The following is a 12,090-nucleotide window of genomic DNA, read 5'->3' as shown; positions in this document are numbered from 1 at the left end:
CACTGATGCAAAAGGTAACTTCTGGTTGGTAAAGTTTTTAGTTCGAGCGAAACAACCAAAAATGCTAAATTTGATATGGCATATGATATGTTAGACTGGTATGTCCAGTGACTCAGACCTTCTATACAAAATACCTTCGTAGTTATGTAACAAATATATAAGCAAAGACTACTAAGGAATTAAAAGGCCCAATTAATTGTGATGTGACTTTATTTTTTACTTTTTACTATAGTTTTTATAAATTTTTATGACTATTTATTAATTATTTTATTTTTATTTTGTATTTGCATACTGCATTTCCCAAGGAAACCCACCAGGCGCTTCCCCTCATTTGGAGGAGGTATCCAGGGTAATCTGGATTCTTAAGGGTTAAAAGTTAAAACCCATGTCAACATATCAACAACAATGAAGGCTCACTAAGAGGAAACGTGTGACAAAGTGGGATTTGTACACAGGCAGGAAATGAAACAACTTTTCCTTTACCACTCAACCACCCACTATTGATATTATGATTTGTGACTTACAGTTTGATATAATGATTTTGCAGAATGTGGTGAATGTGCAATTTAAACTATTTTTGCTTCAATATATCCTTTAAACGTGAATGATGTTAGAGATAAACTGCTGTGGAAAGTTTATGCAAATAAACAACTAACTTTGTACATATAACTGGTAGAATTTAGATAATTCTTAATCTTCCTCTGTAAATGCATAGACAGAATAATTATCATTCAATTTTTACCCATCTTATCGGAGCCCAAACTGTTTACTTTATTTAAATGATAGAGCTAATATAGGCTATCACAAATTTGCAGGGTCATCTACAGGCTGCAAGTGTCTATGCAGGGGAGGATAGTCAAGAACTCAAAGGGCCTGCCATTGTGGCTGAATTAAAGGATCTCTTAAACTTGTTGACCATATGTATACATTTTTCTAAGAAGCCATTTCCGTTATTTTTGGAGGCAACTGGCTACTCTAAAGAGCATGTTCTTCTTCAAGAGCCGAAGGCTGGGGTAAGATGGTTTAACCATATACTAGAATATTGCTGACATTGATGAGATTATATGTTTAGGATGATATAGGAATTGATTGGATACTCAGATATTTTCTTTTTAGCAAAGTCCTGCAAGATTTTCAAATCCTCATGACGTGCCAGAAAAAAGTGTTATTACCAGTTTGATTTTAGTGGTCTTGTTATTTGTGATATGCAGCTTTTGAAGCCCGCCTTTACAATTCTAGTTGATGATAAATCACATTCTTTCCTCCTATTGATTAGAGGGACACATAGCATTAAAGATACTTTGACAGCAGTTACTGGGGCTGTTGTACCGTTTCATCACACTGTTCTTGATGAGGGTGGTGTAAGCAATTTAGTTCTTGGCTTTGCACATTGTGGGATGGTTGCAGCTGCTCGTTGGATTGCACGGCTTGCAACTCCTTGCCTGTTGAATGCATTGGCTAAGTATCCAAATTTCAAGATCAAGGTAACTGTTCTCTTTATATTATTTCGTTGTATCATCTCTTCTTTCATACACTTGAATATTTGTTCTTTTGTTTTTTCCTTCCAATTCTGACGAAAGGAGCAGAAAACTAAGTTTACCATCTGTTTTTTCATAACGCGTTGTTCACCTTTTCTTTTTTCTTCATAGTATGGAAAACTATCTAGCAATGGCGTTGTCTGATTCTCGAGCAATTTTTCCAGTTACAATTTTTTTGTGTTAGTGTGGTAATTGAACAATATACCTTTCTTATTCATAATAGGGAGGCATCAAGTGAATATATAATTGCATTTTTCTTTTATAATATGTATGCATCTCCAAAGAAATAACATGTTTTTACACTGGAATGATTTTCTTTTTACTTTTCAATTACATTTGTTTTGCATGGTTTGGTAGTTGGTCATTTGTACAATTATAGGTGGTGGACTCGCCACTCTTTACTTTGTGCATGGACTGTTGTATTTCGTGAATGGGCTCTTAATATATTCATGGTCATCGGAGCAAAAATCTTTTCTTAAAACAGATGAAATGGACAATGATAAAGGATAATTGGGGGTGTCAAGTGGGTTCTGAGCGTCTGACGTAATGACATGAAAACATCAGGTTGTTGGACACTCTTTAGGTGGAGGAACAGCTGCTCTCTTGACATACGTACTAAGGGAGTGCAAAGAGTTTTCATCTACTCATTGTATTACGTTTGCTCCAGGTGCGTTGGATTCATTTCTCTTGGCCTTGCAATACTTTGCTGGAATCATCGGTGTTATTTTAATAGAACAATGCTGTTAAGATAATGCAATATTGAACGAACCATTAAATATCTACCCTATTGATTTATTCGGCTAGGAAAAGATAATTGTGTTACCTTATTAATTGATTTTCTTCCCATCCGATGTACCTTTGCATTGATTGGAACTCTTTTGATGATGGGCTGGGGGTTATTTTAAAGCTTGAATGAAGGGACTCACTTGACTGACTTTTTGTGAAGACAGATCTTTTGTAGCAGGACATTTGTGATAAGTTCTGTATTATCTGTTATGTATTGTACTATTTTACCTGATGTTTGATTGTCAATAACAAGAAGTTAACAGTGAAAATACCATTTAATGTTGGGGGAAATCATTACTGTCTCAGCACTGCCTGACTTTCAATTTTGGGTATTGCCGCCTACCTGTTTGAATGCTATTTACTGCTTATCTTAATAGGTATACTTGCTGGTTATTGCAGCTGCCTGTATGACCTGGGATTTGGCAGAATCAGGCGAGTCTTTCATTACTTCTGTCATCAATGGTTCTGATCTTGTGCCTACGTTCTCAGCTACTTCTGTGGATGATTTACGTGCTGAAGTATGTCTTACTTTTTTATACTATTCTATTTTGGATATAGGTAAAATATTTATGGTGTTTCGCATCATAGGTTTCTCAGTAAATGAATTGTCAGGTCACCGCATCAGCATGGGTAAATGACTTTAGGGAGCAAATTGAAAGAACGAGGTTTCTTAGTACAGTTTACCGTTCTGCCACGGCACTAGGGTCTCGGTTACCGTCACTTGCAAAGGCCAGTAAGGCTAGAGTTGCAAGTGCTGGTGCAATCTGGCGTCCAGTTTCAAACAGTACTCAGGTATGCTATGCTGAATTGTTTAAGTCTTACTCTTCAATTTTCGGTTTTCTGAAATTTTGTGTTTCTCATTCTGCACCCTTATTCACTTCTTATGGAGAACGTCAATTAGTCTGGTATTAGATCTTCTACTAGACAAATTTTTGCCACAACCCCTCCCCCCTTTGCTTTCTCTCGTGGTTCTTTTACTTGAGGAGCTTCGTCCAGCTTTCGTTTTGTTAATTATAACTTTGGTCATGTAAACAATTTGTTCTGGGAAAGACTATTATTTTTCTTGAAGTTTTTACCATCGTTATGAGCTTTCAGATCGAGCTGCTAACATTTGATGCAAGTTAATTTTAATCCTCGCAAAAGTGAATGATCAATTATTTTCTGATGATGTGGCTAAAGTAGTGCCTTAATTACCTTGATCCAGTAAGGTTCTGTTGTTTAGTGATGTCCACATGGAGTTGTAATCGGAGTGTACCTTACTATTGCTAAGCAAACTTGATTGAATTGTAGCAGGCTTTTTAATTTTTTTTGGAAGACACTGAATATGGAAGCGCTTTAAAATAAGGTGGCTGGCTGCAGGTTGTTATGAGACAAGCACAAACTATGGCACAAGCTGTTGTTTGCACCAGGCCATCTCTTGGACTTTCAGGATGGTCATGCATGGGTGCTCGTCGTCGTACAGTATCTACAGCAACATCATCATCACCAGCAGAAGGTGAATCTAAGGCTCTCATGAGTGAAAGCAGTGACAGTGTTGAGTCTGCTGTTGTGCACTCTAGCGATGTTTTTGTGCACTCTAGCGATATAAAAACAACGGAATGTGCAGCTTCATCATCATCTAGTGTGGAAGGCAATATAAATTCAACGTGGGGCAGAGGAGCAGATCTTTCATATTCTTCTGCCCCCGATGAAGAATATATAGACCATGAACTCGATGGAGAGGAAGAAGAGGACCTAATTACCTCTGACTCTATTATTGATCATTCAGGCGAGGAAGATATAAGCGAGGATTATTTATGGCATCGACTTGAGCAAGAACTGAAGAAAAAATCACAAGTGGATCTACAAAAGTGCCAAGAAGAGGCTGCAGTGGCAAAAGAAATTATAGAAGACGAGGAAAATGTTGTTGCTACAGCTAATGAAATTGCTGGCCATGGTAGTACGGATGTGGACCTTAGTTTATCTGATGCAAATGACAGTGTTCGATTTTATCCTCCTGGTAGAATTATGCATATTGTCTCTCTTTCCCCATCGGATTCTCTTCCTAATGGTGTTGATGGACAGAAGATAAAAGTTGGCATTTACCTCACACGAAGGTCTCTTTATGGTAAACTGAGGTTGTCTCGAACCATGATTAATGACCATTATATGCCTGTTTACAAGAGGATGATGGAACAGTTGATCAATGAACTTGAACACGAGTCTGAACAGGACATTATGGTAGATGAGATCCAGGATAAGGAGATATGACACACGGCTGAAGCATTTTTCTGTAGACATGTATGATAAATGGCTGTTACTTTCTTGTAATATTTATCGAAGTAATTAGGTGGACTTCATAATAAAATGAAAAATTATGGGGTTGAAGCCTGGATGATTTTTCCTCTCACACATGAAAGGTCAACCCAATTTATGCAAAAGCGAAATAGAGAATTGAAGCAAACAGATTGAGTTGCATGGGTTCTTCTGTCCCTCATCGGCCATACCAATACCTGGCACCTGCATCCCTGCTACCTCCTTTACCAATGAATTTCTGGACTTCCACATCGATATTTTAAAATGATTTCACCTTTGCTGAACCTGCTCTTGTCCCTGCACGCTTCCGCATCCTATGCAATGCTGCAGAAAAGTATGATGTTCTTAAATACCATTGTATCTATAGTTTGGTGGCAAGCTTGTGATTAATGTACAGCTGAATGCATCAGAATCTTGATGTCCAGATTTTATGCCAGTTTAGTTTATAATTCTATTTCTTTCATAGGCTGCAAACTGTAGCCTTGTTTATATATGATAAAATTGCTTGTTAATCTTTTGTCAGATGCCTGTTCGCACGGTTTATAATGACGTGGCTGGTTACTTTGTCTTCAAAATTGGTTGTAGGCAATACCATACTCGAATCAGATCTAAAGCAGAATTTGTCTAATATTAAATTGTTTCTTTTAAATTTAAAAATTTGAGTGCTTTTATAATCTGCTGATAATGATGTGTCTGGCCCAAACATTGCATTTTGCAAATGCACGTTGCAAAAAGCTTGTGGACAAGTATTCTTGATTTTCCAGTGCAGTATGATTGCCCTGTACGTGGATGGCTAAATTCATTATACAGTAGGAATTCTTCTCTTTGCATTGCCATGACACTACCGAGGGTAAAACCAATAGGAATTCTTCTTTTTACATTGCCATGCAGCTATTTGGACGCCACCGCGGGGAAAACCAGTCAGCTCTTCTAGATCAGTTCTGATGCCAATTTCTCGTTAACAAAGCTAGAGGCGTTATTATCAATATCCTCGATCTTCAAGTTGACTGCTGAAATTAATTTTGCTGGCTTGTCTTGGTAAAACCTTGATCAGGCTTCATTTATATGGTATATATAGTCATTTGATCATCTTCTTGGTCATGGTTAAGCTGACTGTCCATACAAAGTAAAGGTCAAATTGGCAACCTTTGTCAAAGACGGAAAGAACTTCATTGTGAACGCTTGTGAACGACTAACCCACTGGCTTTGAATTTTAGTTGCCAAGTCCATGGGGTACTCGCAGTACTAAAACCATATTCAATGCGATCAACCTGGAACGCCAAAGCTCTGACTTATTATGAACTTGTTTGAAAGACTAACCCAATGTGGTTCCGAGTTTTATTTGACACAAGCCACGTGGTTAAATAATGCTTTGCAGGGGGTGGTGTTCCCAATAGCGCGAGGGCTGTGGTCACCTCGTACGGAGAAGTCTGCAATATAGACACCAAAGGAAGATAAGCCACAGTGAGACATCCTTGAGAAATATGTATAATAGCAATGTGCAATAAAGCATATGAGGTGAACAAAAATAGAACTAAACAACTTGAGAAATATATGAATGTTCAAGCTCTTGAGGTCAACTGCGTATATTAAGAACGTAGAATAAAGAATCATGAACAGAAATAAAACTCGGGAATGCAATGTGAAGAAGAGCCAGGGACCCTACTCCTCCTGAGAGGATGGAGTCGTTGGCAATTGAAATTGGGGTAACTTAATTCGAGACGAAGTCTTCATGATAGTTGATCTGAGGCCATAACTAGAGATTAGGTTGATTCAATTAAGGATGGAGTGGATTCGAGACTAGTTTGATTAATTATGTAGCGTATATTTGCAATGTTTTCGGTATCACCAACCACATCAAACACTGATATGCTGATAATATCGAATATGAAGGGAAATAAACAACAAATAGGACCTAGTGCACTCAAGTTGGAATATCTTTACAAATTCTTCCACTAGTCTTCTTTAATCACTAGTGCCTCGTTCCTCATGGGAGCTCATTCCTCAATAGTTGTTCATTGTACCATTTGTTAACTTTGCAGGTTTCATCTTGGTTGGATGATGTTCATCAACGAACTATACATCGTATTTCACCTTTATGGATTGATTCATGGGCATAATGCAAAGATTTTTACCACATTTTATGAGCTGCTGTCAAAATTGTCACCCAACTTGCCACCCAAAAAATGCAGTAGTATCCTCATCAATGAAAATCTCTTTACATTTGAAAATATCTCACCTTTATGGATTGATTCATGGGCATAATGCAAAGATTTTTACCGCATTTTATGAGCTGCTGTCAAAATTGTCACCCAACTTGCCACCAAAAAAATGCAGTAGTATCCTCATCAATGAAAATCTCTTTACATTTGAAAATATCTCGTTGTCAATAAAAATGGTGTAGGCAACAATAGCCTAAAGATGGAAGGTATTAACATTATCAAGATATCTTTGACACAGCACATCAAAATTTGGGTAGGATAGCTTTTTACACGGAGGAAGGTATGAACATTATCAAGATGATATCTTTCACACAGCACGTCCATTTTGATAGGATGGCGTTTTTAATGATAGGATGATGATATCTTCTCCAGGATTATTTGTTTACAAAGCTTTTGGATGAAACTTCTTTGATATCCAAAACTTCTTTGTTCGGGATTTCAAGGATGCATTGAATTTTGAGATCAAGCTGCATTGAAATTTATAATTTTTGCTATTAACTTGATTCTTCCTGATTTTGGGTTTAGAATTCTCTTTCTTTATTTTAAGATTTATATCTTCATCACATATTTGTTATTATTTTGATTATTGATGCTTCGTTATTATTGACATTTAGACTTTTTATCTTTGATTGAATTGAATTTAGTGAGGTATTTGTATAATTTAATTTTTGAATCTTTCCATTAATGAAATCGGATTTGTGATGTTTTATTTTATTTTTAATTGTAATGAAACTTTAATATTAAGCACTAAACAAAATTATTCTGTCTGTTTAGATCGCAGCCTGTATACTAGGTGATTACATTGAAATTGCACTCGAGGTAGAAAATATCTATAACCTCATGAATACTGGTATCTATTATATATACTTGATTAATATACTTGATTGCTAACTTGCTTAGTAGATGTTAATTTCCCTTTAAATTCTGCAACTACTTGATTTCTGGAATAACTGAAATCAAGGGAAGTAACACTGAAACTGAATTTACTGTCACCAATATACAATTTTTTTAACTGACAAGCAGCAAAATATAAATGTAGATATAAAAACATAGTCACACAAATTTACACTTGATTTCTTGGGAAACACAACTGAGAAAACCCTCTCTTTGCTGTAGAAACCCAACAGTGAAAACCCTCTTCTTTGCTGCAGTATTTTATATAATAGATTAATACTTGATTGTGATTTCAAGGATGCATTGAATTTTGAGATCAAGCTGCATTGATTTTGGGTTTAGCATTCTCTTTGTTCATTTTAATATTTATATCTTAATCACATATTTGTTATTATTTTGATTATTGATGCTTCGTTAGTATTGACATTTAGACTTTTATCTTTGATTGAATTGAATATGATTCTTCCTGATTTTGGGTTTACCATTCTCTTTGTTCATTTTAATATTTATATCTTCATCACATATTTGTTATTATTTTGATTATCAATGCTTCGTTAGTATTGACCTTTAGACTTCTTCTTTGATTGAATTGAATTTAGTGATTTTGGGTTTAGCATTCTCTTTGTTCATTTTAATATTTATATCTTCATCACATATTTGTTATTATTTTGATTATTGATGCTTCGTTAGTATTGACATTTAGACTTTTATCTTTGATTGAATTGAATTTAGTGAGGTATTTGTATAATTTAATTTTTGAAGTTTTTCATCAATAAAATCAGATTTGTGATGTTTTTATTTTAATTTTAATTGTAATGAAAATTCAATATTAAGCACAAAACAAAATTATTCTCTGTTTAGATTGCAGCCTGCATGCTAGGTGATTACATTGAAATTGCATTCGAGGTAGGAAATATCTATGACCTCATGAATACTGTTATCTATTATATATGCATTCGCTGTAGGAAATATCTATGACCTCATGAATACTGCTATATATTATATATACTTGATTGCTAACTTGCTTAATAGATGTTAATTTCCCTTAAAATTCTGCAACTACTTGATGCCTGGAATAACTAAAATCAAGGCAAGTAACACTGAAACTGAATTTATTTTCAGCAAGATACAATTTTATTATATATACTTGATTGCTAACTTGCTTAATAGATGTTAATTCCCTTAAAATTTTGCAACTACTTGATTTCTGGAATAACTGAAATCAAGGCAAAACTGAATTTACTTTCACCAAAATACAATTTTTTTTAACTGATCAGCAGCAAAATATAAATGGAGAAATAAAAACATAGTCACACGCATTTACACACTTGATTTCTGAATTTACTTTCACCAAGGCAGCAAAATATAAATGTAGAGATAAAAACATAGTCACACAAATTTACATACTTGATTTCTTGGGAAAAACCCAAATGAGAAAACCCTCTCTTTGCTGTAGAAACCCAACTGTGAAAACCCTCTTCTTTGCTGCAGTATTTTAATTTACATTTATTTAATATAATAGATTGATTATCAATACTTGGATGTAGATTTCAAGACTCGAGCAAACTAATGCAGGTGGTGAACAAAATTGCGTATGCACATTTAAGATTATATGGCTAGCTGGTCCTGAAGTGGGTCAAACAACGAATGTTCAGTGTAAAAGCATTTACTTGGGTTTCGTGGTCTTGAAAAGCACCATGTTCTTCGGTAAGAAGCAAAATTGGTTAACATTAAAAAATATACCAAGTCTACTGATAAGGATACCGTCAAAGCTCCTTCAATGACAGTGACATATGTGAGTGTTTCTGCAATGGCAAACCTATCAAGAAAATCATTTGAAAATGATTTAGTGAGACCGAATATGGGCATATCAATTATTACAGATGAAAATGGGTATATTGTGTGCGATACTCAGAAGAGTAGTCTTCTTGAATACGAGCCCGACAATGGGGACGATGGATGGTATATTGTTTCCATCAGTCTACATAATAGAAAACTAGTTGTTAATTATGAAACGTCAGCAGAGGAGCGAGATGAGGAATTTGACTTCAAAGAGTTGAAAAGTGCACAAGATTTATATGTCAAGTTTCGTGTTCCATCGACACAGGTTAAGGATGAAGAGTGTTGGGAAGTGACACCAATGGCGTTTGTAATGGTGTCTTATTTACTACCAGCTGACCATGGAGGCCTCTTAAAAGAAGTTGCTGAGGTTCCTAATAGCAATATGTATAGGTATTACGACGCTCACATTGAAAAGGTCAGATTACATTCAATTTTTCTTCTCTAAATATTGTTTTCCACCATGAATCCCATTCCTCCGTAGTGGATTCTCCCTGCCATCTAATGTTGATTTCCAACTATTGATAAATCTGATTAATGGGCATTGCAGAACGAATGATTTATCGTATCGTTTCTTATATCCTTGCATAAAATGCACCATGTTGGTCCCCGAAAAGCTCTACATTTCAGATTGTCCCCAGTGGGAGCTTTGTTACGTAAGAGACACCACATAAAGAGATTTTATTTAGTCAGACCTTTAAGCTTCCATAATGGACGCCACATAATGGACGCCACCACTAGGCGACGATTTCAAGTTCATGATCTACAAAAATGAATGAGTAGCCATCTTTTGGTGTGTATCTGCCATGGGCTACCAAAGACCATATAAATTCATCTTCATGATCTAGAATTCTAACATGCACAATTGTGAGTGCATTGGTGTATTGTTCCTAATCTTGATGCCATTGAGTCGGCATCTGAAGTTCTTGGGCAGACTGCCATTTTTGACCAAATAAAGTGGAATTATCTGGATTTGTAATCTCTGATCTAAAGTCATTCTACATGAGGCCACAAGGAATTGAGTCAAATCTGGAGGGAGAATGTGTGCATTACCACTTTCAGACCATGCATCTGTACCTATCTGGACCTTCACTCCAGACCCAACTCTCCAATCCAAACCTCCTCTGATATAACCAAAGGAATTTAAGACTACTCTCCATATCATAGGCACTTTTAACCTGTTCCACGTTGGTACTCTGATCCCTTTCTCAGTTGGAAGAAGGCTAATGTATTTTATGATCACCACTTCCAACCATAAATTGTCCGATGTAATTAGTTTCCATCCCATTTTTGCTACAAGATATTTTGAGAAATAGGTTAAGTTTTTCACCCTCCCAACCTCCCCACTTTTTAGGGAGGGAAATGAGATCCCACCTTACCCATGCAAAGAGTCTACCTTCCTTTTTTCCTCTCAAAAGAAACCTAGAGCATATCTATTTTATTATGTAAAGGATTCACTTAGGAATCCATGATAAAGACATCAAGTAAACAAGGATGGCCTCCAACACTGACTTATTAAGTACCGATCGACCGGCTCTATGATAACCATCTGTGGTACCAAACATTGATTCTACTTTCAATATTTTCCACAAGCCACTTCCAATCTGCAATTTTATAATTCCAGTCCTTCAAATTCCATCTACCGATAGGGAAACCTTTGATGAGCATAGTTAACTCCAATTGGGAAAAACCTGTAGCAGATAATGTAGATTTCCCCTGATTAGTCTCCATCCCTGTAGCTTTACAAAATATTTGGAGAGTACTGTTGAATCATTGATGTCTCCACTCATGAAGATGAGAACATCATCTATGAAAAGTAAATGAGACAAAATAATATTTTCAACAATTTTTACACCTTTGAATCTCCCCTGGGCCCTATCTTTGGATAGTAAAAACCAAGTCCTTCCATGACTAAAAGGAATAACAAATCCAATAACTGGAAACTTTGCTAAAGGCCATGTTCTACATGGAAGAATTTTGTAGCTGACCAATTAATAATAACGCTGAAAGAAACAAATGTTAAATAATACATAATCCAATTTATAAAGACATTTTGAAATCCTATGTAAGTCAACAACACGCTAATATACAACCAACCAGTCTTAGTCATATGCTTTTGATAAATCAATTTTAACAAGCATGCCTTTGAAATTCTTAACTTTTAAGGAATGGAGTCCTTCCTGAGCAATACCAATAGCTTCATGTATATGGCGGTTCTCCAGAAAAGCAAAGTGTTCCTTGGAAATACGCTGTGATATCGGTTTGCTATGATCTTAGTAATGATATTATATATGCAATTACACAGAGATATAGGCCTAAAATCATTAAAGCTTCTAGGGTTATCCGATTTGAGAATTAATGCTATGAACATGCCATTGAAAACTTCATACGTTCTCTCATTTGTTCTGTAATCCTCGATCACTTTTAGTAAATCTTGTCCAATCAAATCAAAGAAAGCAAGGTAAAATTCCACCGACCATCCATCCAAACTGGGGCTCTTGTATTTTTTAAACCAC

The 12,090-nt window shown here is 35.7% G+C and overlaps 1 protein-coding gene across 1 annotated transcript in view; it reads left to right on the top strand.

Moving 5' to 3' along the window:
• Positions 1-5,131, top strand: part of LOC149174901 (uncharacterized) — a 33,933-nt gene extending 28,802 nt beyond the window's left edge. The window contains exons 2-7 of the mRNA XM_089419449.1: positions 816-1,013; positions 1,212-1,484; positions 2,103-2,205; positions 2,724-2,842; positions 2,937-3,116; positions 3,684-5,131. Coding sequence (XP_089275575.1) covers positions 816-1,013; positions 1,212-1,484; positions 2,103-2,205; positions 2,724-2,842; positions 2,937-3,116; positions 3,684-4,574 — 1,764 coding nt within the window. The 3' untranslated portion in view covers positions 4,575-5,131. The remainder of the gene's footprint in view (positions 1-815; positions 1,014-1,211; positions 1,485-2,102; positions 2,206-2,723; positions 2,843-2,936; positions 3,117-3,683) is intronic.
• Positions 5,132-12,090: the final 6,959 nt, after the last annotated feature.

The sequence above is a fragment of the Pinus tabuliformis genome, chromosome 4_1 (assembly GCF_031772625.1).
Source record: "Pinus tabuliformis cultivar Carrire ecotype Pingquan chromosome 4_1, CPIR1, whole genome shotgun sequence".
Classification (NCBI taxonomy): Eukaryota; Viridiplantae; Streptophyta; class Pinopsida; order Pinales; family Pinaceae; genus Pinus; species Pinus tabuliformis.
This window is presented reverse-complemented; position numbering and strand designations above follow the sequence as displayed.